Below are 16,462 nucleotides of genomic sequence, written 5' to 3'. Positions count from 1 at the left end.
AGATTTGTTTTTAAGGATCATATTTAAAAAAACTTATCCTCAAAATTCACTGCTTAGGTCATCATTGTTCATCATATACAAGCAGTAAAATGCAGGTGACAATATGCTAATGTTAAAGTAAATAGAATTTGAAAATAATTTCTGTCTAGCATTCTTTCATAGAGTTAAATGTCTTGTTCAAGTTCTGGAGTGTTTTGTTTTTTCGGTTACTGAATTTCATTAAGTATATAACGTATAAAATCTATCACTTATTACGAGATTAATTCGAAAAACTTACACTGATGGAATGCATGATGTCTCGAATCGGCGTTCTTTGCATGATAATCGTCTCTATCAATTAAATTCTCATTTATTTGAAGTGCTAAGGGAAGTTCATCTTCTTGTTGCTCTATACTCTGTTGCTCTATATCTTTGCTTGGAAATTCTACACGACCTTCAATGACATTAGAAGACTGGCCAAGATTACCAACCGGGAATGGTGGTAGATATGTTGCAGGAGGATTGGTACTTGATGGTCTAAATGGTTGGGGACAGTTAGGATCAATTGATCCGGGGTAGCAGGATGACGGTGTTGTTGTAGGAATTGGTTTAGGGCATCTTGGGTCTTGCGAACCTGGATAACAATTTGGAGGTGCCGGAGTTGTTGGTGGCTTTGGACATCTGGGATCTGTAGAACCCGGATAGCACCGTGGAGGTGCCGGTGTAGTTGGCGGTTTTGGGCAACGTGGATCTTGGGAGCCTGGGTAACAATTTGGCGGCGAAGGTGTGGTTGGTGGTTTAGGGCATCTGGGGTCTGTAGATCCAGGATAGCATCTTGGCTGTGTTGTAGTGGTAGGTGGTTTTGGACATCGGGGATCTTGTGAGCCTGGATAACAATTTGGTGGTGCAGGAGTAGTTGGCGGTTTAGGACATCTAGGATCCGTAGATCCTGGGAAGCATCGTGGAGGTGCTGGAGTGGTTGGTGGTTTTGGACAACGAGGGTCTTGGGATCCTGGATAGCAATTTGGTGGTGCCGGAGTTGTTGGTGGCTTAGGACATCTGGGATCTGTTGATCCTGGGAAGCATCGTGGAGGTGCCGGAGTTGTTGGTGTTTTAGGACATCTGGGATCTGTTGATCCTGGGAAGCATCGTGGTGGTGCTGGAGTTGTTGGTGGCTTTGGACAACGAGGGTCTTGAGAACCTGGATAACAGCGTAATGTAGTTGTGTCTGGTGGCAAGTAAGTAGATGGTTCTCGTGTTGACGTTGGTGGAGGACTAGGACACCTAGGATCTCGTGAACCGGGATAACAATTTGGCGGTGATGGCGTTGTGGGTGGCTTGGGACATCTAGGATCAGAAGATCCTGGATAACAATTTGGTGGTGCCGGAGTTGTTGGTGGCTTAGGACATCTAGGATCTGTAGATCCCGGATAGCATCGTGGCTGTGCTGTAGTGGTAGGTGGTTTCGGGCATCGGGGGTCTTGTGAACCTGGATAACAATTTGGTGGCCCGGCCGTTGTTGGTGGCTTAGGGCATCTGGGATCCGTAGATCCTGGGAAGCATTGTGCTGGTGCTGGGGTTGTAGGTGGTTTTGGACATCTGGGATCCGTCGATCCTGGATAACATCGAGGAGGTGCCGGAGTTGTTGGGGGCTTTGGGCAACGGGGGTCTTGTGAACCTGGGAAGCATCGCAATGTAGTGGTTTCTGGTGGCAAATAAGTTGAAGGTTGTTTTGTTGACGTTGGTGGAGGTCTTGGACACCTTGGATCGGGTGACCCAGGGTAACAATTTGGTGGAGCTTGAGTAGTTGGGGGCTTAGGGCATCTAGGATCAGTTGAACCGGTATAGCATCGTGGGGGTGTAGTGGTAGTGGGTGGTTTTGGACAACGAGGATCTCGAGAACCAGGATAGCAATTAGGTGGAGCGGGAGTAGTTGGTGGCTTAGGACATCTAGGATCTGTGGAACCGGGATAACATTTCGGCGGTGCTGGTGTAGTTGATGGTTTTGGACATCGAGGATCTTGAGAACCTGGATAACATTGTGGTGGTGGCTGTGTAGTTGGTGGTCTAGGGCATCTAGGATCTGTTGATCCTGGATAGCAATTTGGTGGTGCTGGCGTGGTTTGTGGTTTTGGGCAACGTGGGTCCTGCGAGCCTGGGTAGCATTTTGGCTGTGCCGGAGTTGTGGGTGGTTTTGGACATCTAGGATCCGTAGATCCTGGGAAACATCGTGGAGGTGCTAGAGTGGTTGGTGGTTTTGGACAACGAGGGTCTTGGGAACCTGGATAGCAATTTGGTGGTGCCGGAGTTGTTGGTGGCTTAGGACATCTGGGATCTGTTGATCCAGGGAAGCATCGTGGAGGTGCCGGAGTTGTTGGTGGTTTAGGACATCTGGGATCTGTAGATCCTGGGAAGCATCGTGGGGGTGCCGGAGTTGTTGGTGGTTTTGGACATCTGGGATCGGATGATCCTGGGTAACATTGTGGAGGTGCTGGGGTTGTTGTTGGTTTAGGACATCTAGGATCAGTTGAGCCAACAAAACATCGTATTGTAGTTGTGTCTGGAGGTAAATAAGTTGATGGTTCCCTTGTTGAAGATGGTGGAGGTCTGGGACATCTGGGATCTGGTGAACCAGGATAGCAATTTGGTGGGGCTTGAGTCGTTGTTGGTTTGGGACATCTAGGATCAGATGAACCAGGATAGCAATTTGGTGGTGCTGGTGTAGTCGGTGGCTTAGGACAACGTGGGTCCTGTGAGCCTGGATAACATTTTGGTATTGCCGGAGTTGTTGGTGGCCTTGGGCACCTAGGATCAGTGGATCCTGGATAACATTGTGGGGGTGCTGGTGTTGTTGGTGGCTTTGGGCAACGCGGATCTTGTGATCCAGGATAACATTGTGGCGGTGGCTGTGTTGTTGGAGGTTTAGGACATCTGGGATCTGTGGATCCAGGATAACATTTTGGTGGTGCTGGGGTGGTAGGTGGTTTAGGACAGCGAGGATCCTGTGATCCAGGATAACACTGTGGTGGTGGCTGTGTTGTGGGAGGCTTGGGACATCGAGGATCTGTGGACCCTGGATAACATTGTGGTGGTGGCTGAGTAGTAGGTGGCTTGGGGCATCTGGGATCAGTAGATCCTGGATAGCACTTTGGCAACGCTGGTGTGGTAGGTGGTTTAGGACATCTCGGATCTGTGGATCCTGGATAACATTGTGGTGGTGCTGGGGTGGTAGGTGGTTTTGGACAACGAGGATCCTGTGATCCAGGATAACATTGTGGTGGTGGTTGTGTAGTTGGTGGCTTAGGACATCTTGGATCTGTAGATCCAGGATAACAGCGTGGTGGTGCAGGTGTAGTTGGTGGTTTAGGGCACCGTGGATCTTGAGATCCCGGGTAACATTGTGGCCTTGCCGTTGTAGTGTCTGGTGGTAGATATGTTGATGGTTGAAGAGTTGATGAAGGTGGTGGTCTTGGGCAGCGTGGATCGGGTGAGCCTGGGTAACATTGTGGAAGTGCAGGAGTTGTCTGTGGCCTAGGACATCTTGGGTCAGTAGATCCAGGGTAACAACGTGGAGGCGCAGGTGTAGTTGGTGGTATTTTTGGACATCTAGGATCAGTAGATCCCGGATAGCAGTTTGGTGGTGCTGTAGTAGTAGGTGGTTTGGGACACCGTGGATCTGTTGACCCAGGATAACATCGCGGCGGTGCAGGTGTTGTTGGTGGTTTTGGACATCTTGTGTCTGTTGAGCCTGGATAGCATTGTGGCGGTGCAGTAGTTGTTGGTGTCTTGGGACATCTAGGATCAGTAGATCCTGGATAGCACTTAGGAGGTGCTGGTGTAGTGGGAGGTTTTGGGCAGCGACGATCTTGTGATCCAGGGAAACATGTCGGTTGTGGTGTTGTAGTAGGTGGTTTAGGGCATCGTGGATCTTGAGATCCAGGATAACAGTTAGGCGGGGCCGGTGTAGTTGGTGGCTTGGGACAGCGTGGATCTGTTGACCCCGGATAACATCTAGGTGGTGCCGGTGTTGTTGGTGGCTTTGGACATCTAACGTCTGTTGAGCCAGGATAACATTGAGGGGGTGCTGGAGTTGTACTTGGCTTAGGGCATCTAGGATCTGTTGATCCAGGATAACAACGAGGAGGTGCAGGGGTAGTTGGTGGTGGTTTAGGACAGCGTGGATCTTGAGATCCAGGATAACAATTAGGTGGGGCTGGTGTAGTAGGCGGCTTGGGACAGCGTGGATCTGTTGACCCTGGATAACATCTAGGTGGTGCTGGTGTTGTTGGTGGCCTTGGGCATCTAGGATCTGTAGATCCAGGATAACACCGAGGAGGCGCAGGTGTAGTTGGTGTTGGTTTGGGACAACGTGGGTCTTGAGACCCAGGATAACAGTTCGGTGGTGCTGGTGTAGTGGGTGGTTGTGGACAACGTGGATCTTGGGAGCCTGGATAACATTGTGGCCGAGATGTTGTCGTATCTGGTGGAAGGTATGTGGATGGTTTTAATGTTGATGATGGTGGTGGTCTTGGGCAACGTGGATCTGGTGACCCTGGATAACACTGAGGAAGAGCTGGAGTGGTTGGTGGCTTTGGGCATCGAGGATCCGTAGACCCTGGATAGCATCGAGGTGGAGCAGGTGTAGTTGGTGGTTTAGGACATCTTGGATCTTGTGATCCTGGGTAACATTTTGGAGCCGGTTGAGTGGTTGGTGGTTTAGGACAACGTGGATCCTGCGAACCTGGATAGCAGTTTGGAGGGGGTTGTGTTGTTGGGGGTTTAGGACATCTAGGGTCTGTTGACCCTGGATAACATCTTGGTGGAGATGGTGTAGTTGGTGGCTTAGGACATCTTGGATCTGTAGACCCTGGATAGCATTGTGGAGGTGCTGGTGTGGTTGGAGGTTTTGGGCAACGAGGGTCCTGTGATCCAGGGTAACATTGTGGTGGTGGCTGTGTAGTTGGTGGCTTAGGACATCTGGGATCAGTAGATCCTGGATAGCATTTTGGGGGTGCTGGTGTGGTTGGTGGTTTTGGACAACGAGGATCCTGTGATCCAGGATAACATTGTGGTGGTGGCTGTGTAGTTGGTGGCTTAGGACATCTGGGATCAGTAGATCCTGGGTAGCATTTTGGAGGTGCTGGAGTGGTTGGTGGTTTTGGACAACGAGGATCCTGTGATCCAGGATAACATTGTGGTGGTGGCTGTGTAGTTGGTGGCTTAGGACATCTGGGATCAGTAGATCCTGGATAGCATTTTGGGGGTGCTGGTGTGGTTGGTGGTTTTGGACAACGAGGATCCTGTGATCCAGGATAACATTGTGGTGGTGGCTGTGTAGTTGGTGGCTTAGGACATCTGGGATCAGTAGATCCTGGGTAGCATTTTGGGGGTGCTGGTGTGGTTGGTGGTTTTGGACAACGAGGATCCTGTGATCCAGGATAACATTGTGGTGGTGGCTGTGTTGTTGGTGGCTTTGGACACCTGGGATCAGTAGATCCTGGATAGCATTTTGGTGGTGCTGGTGTTGTTGGTGGTTTTGGACAACGAGGGTCTTGTGATCCAGGATAACATTGTGGTGGTGGCTGTGTTGTTGGTGGCTTTGGACACCTGGGATCAGTAGATCCTGGATAGCATTTTGGTATTGCTGGTGTGGTTGGTGGTTTTGGACAACGAGGGTCCTGTGATCCAGGATAACATTGTGGTGGTGGCTGTGTTGTTGGTGGCTTTGGGCATCTGGGATCAGTAGATCCTGGATAGCATTTTGGTGGTGCTGGTGTGGTTGGTGGTTTTGGACAACGAGGGTCCTGTGATCCAGGATAACATTGTGGTGGTGGCTGTGTTGTTGGTGGCTTTGGGCATCTGGGATCAGTAGATCCTGGATAGCATTTTGGTGGTGCTGGTGTGGTTGGTGGTTTTGGACAACGAGGGTCCTGTGATCCAGGATAACATTGTGGTGGTGGCTGTGTTGATGGTGTCTTAGGGCATCTGGGATCAGTCGATCCTGGATAACATCGTGGAGGCGCTTGTGTTGTTGGGGGTTTTGGACATCGAGGATCTTGTGATCCTGGGTAGCATCGCGATGTAGTGGTGTCTGGTGGCAAATAAGTTGAAGGTTTAAGTGTCGATGATGGTGGTGGCTTTGGACACCGTGGATCTGGAGAACCTGGATAGCATTGCGGTGTCGATGGCGTTGTTGGTGGTTTAGGGCAACGAGGATCTTTTGAACCTGGATAACAATTGGGTACAGCTGGTGTGGTCGGTGGTTGAGGACATCGAGGATCCTGTGAACCAGGATAGCAGCGAGGAGGTGGTTGTGTAGTTGGCGGTTTTGGACAACGCGGATCCTGTGATCCTGGGTAACATTGTGGTGGTGGTTGCGTAGTCGGTGGCCTAGGGCATCTAGGATCTGTAGATCCTGGATAACATCGTGGTGGTTCTGGAGTAGTTGGTGGTTTTGGACATCTCGGATCAGTAGATCCTGGATAGCACCGTGGTGCTTCTGTAGTTGTTGGTGGTTTGGGACAGCGAGGGTCCTGCGATCCAGGATAACATTGAGGTGGTGACTGAGTAGTTGGCGGTTTTGGGCATCTTGGGTCTGTAGAGCCTGGATAGCACCGGGGTGCTTCTGTAGTTGTTGGTTGTTTGGGGCATCGAGGGTCCTGCGATCCAGGATAGCATTGTGGTGGTGACTGAGTAGTTGGTGGTTTTGGACATCTTGGGTCTGTAGAACCAGGATAGCATCGTGGTGGTGCTGGTGTTGTTGGTGGTTTTGGACATCTTGGGTCTTGTGATCCAGGGTAACACTGGGGTCGACTAGTTGTTGTGGGTGGTTTTGGACAACGAGGGTCCTGTGATCCAGGGAAACATTTTGGTAAACCTGGAGTCGTTGGAGGTTTTGGACAACGCGGATCCTGTGATCCTGGGTAACATTGTGGTGGTGGTTGCGTAGTCGGTGGCTTAGGGCACCTAGGATCTGTAGATCCTGGATAGCATCGTGGTGGTTCTGGAGTAGTTGGTGGCTTTGGACATCTAGGATCTGTTGAACCTGGATAACATCGTGGTGGTTGAGTTGTTGTTGGGAGTTTCGGACATCTCGGATCAGTAGATCCTGGATAGCACCGAGGAGCCTCTGTTGTTGTCGGTGGTTTGGGACAACGGGGGTCTTGTGATCCAGGGTAACATTGAGGTGGTGGCTGTGTAGTAGGTGGTTTTGGGCACCTTGGATCTGTAGAGCCTGGGAAGCATCTTGGTGGTGCTGGTGTTGTTGGCGGCTTAGGGCATCTAGGATCTGTGGATCCTGGATAGCATCGTGGTGGCGCTGGTGTTGATGGAGGTTTTGGGCAGCGTGGATCTTGTGAACCTGGGTAACATCGTGGTGGAGGGCGTAATGTTGTTGGTCTTGTACAACGTGGATCTTTTGATCCTGGACCACAAACTGGTGAAATTGTTGTTGTACTCTCTTGTGCTTGACAACCTCCGTCACATTTTTCGAAACATATCTGAAAAACATAAGTTTTGTATATAACAAATTCAAAATAAGATTTAATCATTCACAAACCTCAATATTACATGTCAGAAAAACTTGCTCACGATCTGGAAATTTAAATGCACTAATTGTATTGTACGTAATTAGAGTAGCGCCAGATGATCCAGTATTCGTGGTTTTTTGCCAGAAATCTATTAATTTTTGTTTCCTAAAAATAAAATCATATAATTTTCAAGATACATAATTTTCTCTTTAAAGCCCGGTGATTAAACAAAAAACGTTTTAAATGATAATCAGGGGCGTTTGGCTAAATGACTGTTATGCATTTTTAATTAGAATAAAAGCAAAACTCTATAATATATCCAATAGGATTTTATTTAAAAATTTTATTTCGCACATTAGATCATGGCATTTTTATTTTAAAATCATTTCTCTTAGATATATATACAAGTAAATGTTAATTTTTTGGATGTTAACATGATTCATTAATATTTTAGTTTATCGCAGAAAGGTAGATATGATAATTTTTGTGAAATTGCGGTAGAAAAGTTAACCTCTATTAAAGATCTATTATTTCATGAAAAAAATGATTAATCTCATTTTTGGTTAAATATTTTTGGATTCATTTTTAACCTCGGAACCCAAAAAAGGGGTGTAATAAGTTTGACCGCTATGTTCGTGTGTCTGTCTAGCTGTGGCATCGTAGCGCTTAAAGGAAAGAATCGATTTTGTTTTTTTTTTTTTTCGTTTGATAGGTAAATTAATGGAGAGTCTTCTTAGCTATGTTTCAAGTGCGAGTTTAAGGTTCCGTACCCGAAAAATTTTTTGAGGGTTTTTAAAAATTTTGTATATTTTACTTAAATCATTATTTATCATGCAATGATTAAAGTTAAAGAGATATAATATTTGATCAACCTATATTTACAAATCTTTTTTCTGAGTACAAAATTATTAAGTCTTCAATCAGCAATACACACAGTAAACTTCGATGTATTTTTGAGCTTTAAAGTTTTGTCTTGTATATGCCATAACCGTTTTATTTCGCTATTGGAATTTCACAAAATTATTATTTCAACGGTGACTTATTTTTGATGGACAAAATAATTATTCAAATATATATATTTTTTAATCCCTTGCTTTTAACTCGTCTGTCTACTTGTATGCTTGCCTGCCGAAAAAACTTGGAATAAATTTTAACCCTTGTCCCGTGATCTAAATGCGCTGAAACTTTGCAGGCAGACACGTGGCGACAGCAATAATAATTAAAAAAATTTAATCAAAGGAAGGGAGTACATACAAAAAATTGGTTTTTATGGGTTAGTTTTTTCAAAATGAGCTCATGGATGAATAAAATGGCATGCAATTGCCCGATAATGTAAATAAATTCTTACCTTGGGCAACCTTCTTTATCAGTCAGTTGTAATTTGTGCGTTTGAGCAGCATCAAAGTTTTCATTATCGTATGCCCAACAGTCTCTTACACGAATATCGTATTGTTTTTCAGGATCCTTTAAGTAAACTAATATTGTTAAGGATTCTCCTATTTTAATTAAATCTTTTATAGGTCGAATCTAGAAAAAAAAGTAAATTATTTAATGAAATTATAAATTCAGCTCTGCCAAATTTTCGTCGTGTGCTAGTTTTTTCCCTAAAAGAAATTGCAAATATTTGGGGGAGTTTTCGAATTGATTACATTATTTCAAATAGAGTGAATGGATTGAAAATTCGTCATTTTTGAATTAACTACTTAACCGATTTTAAAAATTATTTCACCTATAATAAGTAACAATGATTGGATGCAGAGTTTCTGAGATATCGCAATATTTGGATCGATTTAGTCCGTATCTCAAAAACTATTCGACCAGTTATCAAATGCTCCCAATTTATGTACTTTTTGGGCCAAAATTACATTATATACTGAGTTTTATCGAAATTAGAGATAAAAAAAATTTCTCGATTTTTGCAATTTTTTTAAGGGGTCCCCCTTTGAAAGATCGAGAAAATCGAAAAAAAATTTTTTGGAAGTTTTGGAATTTGATGAAACTCGGTGGATGGGGTAATTTTGATCCAAAAAGTATAAAAATCAGGTTAGTTTATTGATTAGATGCAGAGTTTTTGAGATATCACAATATTTGGATTGATTTTAGTCCGTATCTCAAAAAATATTCGACCAGTGCACCCGATTTTTGTACTTTTTGGGTTTTATCGGAATTGGAGATAAAAAAAATTTTTTGCAATTTTTTTAAGGGGTACTCCTTTAAAAAAATCGAGAAAATCGTAAAATAGATTTTTGTTTTAACATTGATCCAAAAAGTACAAAAATCAGGTTAATTTATTGATTAGATGCAGACTTTTTGATAGGGTCTTGTCAAAGTGATACTAAATTGGTCATGGCCTTGAAAAATTTGCAAGACCGAGACTAATTTTGCTTATTACTATATGTTCTAAGTAAACTGTCTATAACTGAAGAAACCAAAAAGCAATATAATTCGAAAATCCACATTCAGATGACCTGTAATTGTGTTTGGAGTAAATATACACCGTCTGCCTTTTTAACATTAAACTGATACAAGAAGCGCATCGAATAAAGAAAATTTGATAGACCTGACTCTAGAAAAAAATCTTATTGTACAAACTTATTACATTTGGATAATTTCCAACTTGAATATCCATCCAACAGTCTACTGTGCCTCTTTGTGTTGGCACATTGACTACTTCCAGCATATCCACAATAAATGGTTTGAAGTAAACTGTTTTATCACCCAAACCACCTGATTCACAGGATATTTTTCTTGCTGTATCCCATAATTCTTGTACGGTATCATCCGTTTGTATAATTAAAGTATTTTCGATTGTACCACACACTGAACAAGCGGGCTTGGAACCGCATCCTTTTAATGGTACAACAAATGTATAGGCGTTTTTGTTTCCTCCCGCCTTTACATATCTACGACAAAAAGGTTTCAGATTGCTTAGTGTTATTTTCAACAAGCTTAATGTTTTTGCATATTAATACAGTAAATAAGCCGGATATCATTAATGTGGAAAAGTGGTGGAACAGCTCCAATTTCAAAAAATCTTGTTTGTACGTGTTCCTTAGACCTTCAGGAACATTCAGCCGCAACCTCTGCATAGCAACGAAAAATTTAAAAAAATCAAAATTTAACCTCAGAAATCATCTCCCAAAAGTTTCCGTGGTTAAAAAGCAACTGAAGATGGTGGTAACACCATTAAAATCACTCCAAGAAGTGACAGAGACGAAAAATTCATTAAATTAAAAATACCTCTCTGGGGTTTTTAGTCACTGATCACGAATCTAAGGTTAAAAAGTAACTGAAAATGGTCGGAACCCCATTAAAATCATCCCTAGAAGTTACAGATAAAAAAAATATTTATATTTTGTTATCATTGTCACTTCTAGGGGTGTTTTTAATAGGGTTGCAACCATCCTCAGTTACTTTATGACCTCAGATTCGCTATCAGTGACCCCAAAAAATCTCCAAGGTGAAACTTACAATATAAAATCGGAGCTGCTTCACCACTTTTCCACATTTTCCGGTTTATTAAGTGTACTATATATATAGAATATTACATCGAAACTCAAAAACTATTTATTTAATCTTCGTTTCAAAAAATTAATGATAGCTTTATAACTGAAATTTTACCTGCATTTTGGATCATCGTAGTATCCTTTACTATAAATTAATCCAGTAAACGTCGCTTCAAATTCGATGTTTACTTCGAATCCTGTATCCGAACATTTCACATCAATTTTATTGATATGTGTATGATCTCGTAATTCATCTATGGCTTGACGATTTTCTCGAAAAAGTTCAAGCCCTTTATCATCTATAATCAATTGTTCTAGAACATCTGATTTAGAATCTAATTCTATTTCATCTTCTGCAGTAATTAAAACTGTTGTGAAGAATAATATCTGAAACAAAAATAATAACATTAATCAAAATGTAATTTCATTAGTTTTGAAGAAATGTATTTAAAAGAATTTGTCTATATAATTTAGAGATTATTTGATTCTAATAAATCGGATACGGCTCTCGAAAGCAAGAGATAAACGCTAGTTTCTCACAAATCGATTATTTGCTAACGAGCTTTTTGACATTATTTTATATAGTCTTGAAGATATCTTTACGAGACTGTGTATTTCCAGATCGCTTCATCTGTTTGAATAGGTATTATTATAGACGAATAGTTTTTAATTTAATTAGTGATTAAACTAATATAATTTAAAAATATGTCCCTCAAATCTTGGAGCTAAGAACTTTTAACTTTGGACCTTTCACATAATAAAAGCTTCATAAAAAGCCTGGGTCGATCTTCTATATTTTTATACTATATATTAATTATATTAAATTTTAATTTTATTAATATTACAAAATATAAAAAAATTTCATAATTTTAATTGATTGACCCAACAAATTATATTTTTTTTTTTTGATAAATTATGCATCGATTTTAATTAATATCACGCCTTTTGATGAAGGTTAGCATATTTGACATAGTTTTTTACTTTTTATGGAAATCACTGAAATGAAGAGTACAAATTCCATATAATCTGCCAATATAAAAGTTTAAAAATTTATCTTTAAGTTTCCATTAAACTGTACAAAAATTCTCGATTAGAATCAACGAATTTACTTGGCTGTTGATGTTCTTAAAACAAGTAGGTATTTTTTAAGTCAACGATCTCAACAATTCAAAAAAACAAGTATTTGACTGAACTTTTTGACAGTGTAGTTGAAACGTTTTTTCATAAACTTAATTGATTCGGTACAATATCGACTCAAAAGATTCCATAATCTTGCTTTAGTCTTAAACAAGCTTGTGATAAAAATTGCACTTATTTAGGAGCTTTTGTGTGTAAAAATCAGGAAAATTGTTTTAAAAACGTTTCAAACAAAGGTTGTTTATTACGGTCCTAAATTTACATTTTTTTTTTAATAAGATATCTAAGGATACGAACTTCAGAGCTTTTGTCTTTTCAAAATATTTAAAATAAATTTTTTCTCTTTAACGTTCAAGTCACTCGTTGGTTACGAATCACATAAAAATTAGTTAAATATTTTGCAATAATTTAGCAACGATTTAAATAATTTGACATCTATAAAGAATGTGAAATTTGATAATAATCGACATTAATTTCAAATTAATTTGAAATCGGGAAGTTGTAAATGATGCGATTTCTCAAATGGAGTGTAGTGTGTGAATAAGTCACACCCATTATACAATTCTGTATCATATTAAAAGATGTCTAATAATATTTGACATGAACAATATTGATTAGTGTAAGAATACAACTATTTATTGTGTTCATAAAATGCATATAATATATTGTTACGTCTATGTACACCTTAAGAACACTTGAGAGAACGTTTTAAGACCCATAAAAATAAAGTTCTTAAGAGTGCTTTAGCGATATCTTTAAAACTACTCAAACAACCGTAAAATGAACACGATTATATATTTTTTGTGCCGAAATTACCCTATGAACTCAGTTTAAAAAATTAAAAAACCAAGTTTTTTACCCCATTTTCTTGATTTTTCAAGAAAAATTTTTTTTGTCTCTTATTTGGATAAAAATTATTATTGGCCAGAGCAATAATGACGCAAAACATTCAAAATCCCTTTGATAAATGGGCCTGCCTTTTCTGAGATTTTGTCTAAATTATTTTAGGAGGGGGTGGCATTTCAAAATAATGCCAGTCGATTTCTCAAATACTTGACGTTTACTTATAAAATAAAATTTTGGTTTCTTTTTCAAGGATTAACAAGTACAAAATTACTAATTACTCAATAAACGGTTGTCAAAAGTTCATATTACCCCTTCCAAAAAATTTTCTGGATCAGCGCTGGCAGTATTTATACAGCTTTAATTTGATATTTATGGAAAATAATGACCAAATCATCGAATAAAAATGAAAATCATCGAAAAAAATATGAAAAAACGGTAATTTTTAGTTATGATTTTTTTTATGTAACTGACTGGCAAACAGACACAACTTAAGCCTATGGGTCTAATATTACACCTGTTTACAGTGGTCATTGGAGTATTTAACACCAATTGTGATTATAATAATATGTGTGTTATAATGTCCATGTATATAAAAATGATATAGCTTGAGGCTACTTAAAACATATAAAATTGTATATTTATTTTATATAAATGAATACCGCGCGCACTGATCAAATTGATTGTATCTGCTTAGTACAACGACTTATAAGGTCAACACATCTACATACTAAATGCAGAAGAATATATACGTATATACAGAGTGGTACATAAAGAAAAATACACATGAATTTGTGAAAAAAAGTTGGACTAGGAATAGTAAATCAGAACATTACAGTTGATCCTGTTGTACGTTGCGTCTCTTTATTGAGACTTCTTCAGCAACTACAAATTATAATAATTATCAAAATTACAATATATCGTCTAATACGTTTTTTTAGTAATTATGTATTAGACGTTATATTATCATTTTGATAAATATAATTTGTAGTTGCTGAAGAAGTCTCAATAAAGAGACGAAACGTACAACAGGATCAACTTTAATGTTCTGATTTTTTTATTCCTACTTCAATTTTCCTGTGATTCAATTAGTTAAATAATAAAATTACTCATAGCTCAAAAAATGATCATGAAAGCGTCATCTAAAAAATGTTCTGTATCCGCGGCGGACGAAACAATTTTCACTGTTGTCGTTTTTTTAGCACAATTATCTTGAAGGAGGCCTCTCTGTATAATCTGTACAATAATGCTTTTAAGTGAAAGTTAATTGAACATTATAATATTATTATATTCATGTTATAAGATTCAACAACTAAAATAAAAAGACGCTTCTTATTTATTCAATTTACACACGTTTATATTAAAATAAAGATGAGTTGTAAGTAATAATGTACGTAATAAATCCGGTTTTAAAAATCATGTACATACTGAATACTGAATTAAGAATACCTACAGATATACAGGCCGTTTTTGTACCATCTAGGCATACCAATATCATTAGTATGACAGAATGCATGCCTTAAGCCATGCATCTAAGTGAAAGGTATTATATATATGTGTATATCAATTTATAATAATATTTGTATGCAACAAAACTCCCACTCTCTCCATATACACAACAGAAGATCTGTCGTATCGTACCTGTAGAGGCAATTACATGCTAAACACACACACACATATATATATACCTTTCATTTAGATGCATGGCTTAAGGAATGTATTCTGTCATACTAATGATATTGGTATGCCTAGATAGTAAAAAAACGGCCTGTATACAAAGATGAAGAAGACTATCTGCGGTATTGAAAATGGCAATAAAATTTTTGTTATGTTGTTTAAAAAGTGAGATCACATTGTCTTTAAATATTATTTAATATAATTTTGCTTTCAATGATTTTAAATTACAACAAGACATTACAATTTTATTATATAATTTAATTGTCAGCTTATGTGATTTCTCATAAGATTAAAACATTGCCGGAGAGTATATGGGCATCTTTATTGCTAGGCGAGTATGTTTCGTATAATGGCATACATTCTAAGGGCTGGTAAACAGTTAAAGAGATGATTTAAGGTGGAATCTGTATGCAAATGGCAAAAGGTAAGGATCTGTCTATTTTGACGATTCGAGGAAAACTTTGTTACAAAAAGATTTTTCCCATAATTTTTTTGAAAAATCATTGTATAGAGTACTAGACAATGCACCTTGAATCATTCTCCAGTTTATCGTATCTAATATATTGTTATATACGATACAGCAACTATTAGAAGACAAAGATCAGAAGGCAAGCAACTCAATGTGATTGTCAATGTGCAACGCAACGACTTGCACCTGCACTATCAATGATAATAGGTCAATCAAAAAAAGCATTCGCACCTGTGATTGGATGCTCAAAGAAGAAGGTAACCATAGCAAAAAAGTATAAAATTTTCGATGTTTCAATCACATATGTTCTAAGATTATGTTTCCTTAAGTGAACTAAGATCACATGTTGAAGAGAGCGTGCTCAGAGACAATTGATGGAGATGAATCTTAGATACATCAGGATGAAACTCCTGGTGCATTACGATCTTCTGCCATGGATCACAAATTAACGAAATGTAAATACAGTTTCTAACAATAGCTATTTATTTAAAATTTAAAATCTTATAAATATACCATAAGTTCTTTATTGCTATAATTGTATAATGGTCTTTAAGGTATAACGTCCGTTATAGTCATAAAAACAGGTTTGTGACAACAGACTTGTGAGAGTACATAATACTTACACATCGTGCGTATACATATGCAAATTTTACACACATAGCTGCATTTATCCTACTCTAAAAGTTCCAAGTTTGACAGCAAATATGTTTTTTAATTGAAGGACAAAATTTTATTTCATTCTGAAAAAATGTAAATTTTGATCCTGAACAATACACTCTTCTTTATAGCATCAAAACTCAGTAGTATTCATTATCTAAGTCCTGTATCAATAACTTAAATCTACCCTGAACTTTGATATTAAGATTTTTACAAAAAAATAAATAACATTTCTTATTATATCCTTAATCGAGGAAAAGTAATAAAGTAAAAGTTAACTTTCAAAGAAAATAACATATTTTCATTTTAAAATAGTAAGGTCAGTGAATCATAATGAAAATTCTCTGATAAATATTTTTCTTCGCAAAAAAACTAGTTTTCTAACAATCTGTAAAACGGTAGGCATATTGAAAAAGATGAAAAATTATCTAATAAATTAAAAAAATTAAATAGTAATTTACCAACCATATTTGAAATTAAAAAGGTCACTTGTTTTTATTGAGATAATACCTAATTATTTAGTCTAAAAACATCATAAAATATAAAATTATATAATTTATTTTCGTTTAGTATTCTTTTTATATAAATAAAAGGAATTTTCAGCGGGTAATTGAAATGTTTGAGATTTATTATTTTATGATGTTAATTTTTCACTTTAATTGTAA

At 38.7% G+C, this 16,462-nt stretch overlaps 1 protein-coding gene across 5 annotated transcripts in view; it reads right to left on the bottom strand.

Moving 5' to 3' along the window:
* The window catches only part of LOC123298302 (mucin-2), a 53,250-nt gene that overhangs the window by 1,334 nt on the left and 35,454 nt on the right, over positions 1-16,462 (bottom strand). The window contains exons 2-7 of one of the 5 annotated variants that reach the window (XM_044880268.1): positions 11,130-11,401; positions 10,108-10,411; positions 8,857-9,035; positions 7,538-7,673; positions 2,009-7,478; positions 278-991 (exon numbers count right to left, since the gene is read on the bottom strand). In XM_044880268.1, coding sequence (XP_044736203.1) covers positions 278-991; positions 2,009-7,478; positions 7,538-7,673; positions 8,857-9,035; positions 10,108-10,411; positions 11,130-11,401 — 7,075 coding nt within the window. Of the gene's footprint in view, positions 1-277; positions 7,479-7,537; positions 7,674-8,856; positions 9,036-10,107; positions 10,412-11,129; positions 11,402-16,462 lie in introns of all 5 variants that reach the window. The other 4 variants (XM_044880264.1, XM_044880265.1, XM_044880266.1 and 1 more) reach the window with 4 other exon arrangements.

This window comes from Chrysoperla carnea, chromosome 4 (assembly GCF_905475395.1).
Source record: "Chrysoperla carnea chromosome 4, inChrCarn1.1, whole genome shotgun sequence".
NCBI lineage: Eukaryota > Metazoa > Arthropoda > Insecta > Neuroptera > Chrysopidae > Chrysoperla > Chrysoperla carnea.
Note: the sequence above shows the minus strand (reverse complement) of the source record. Positions and strands in the feature narration are given on the sequence as shown.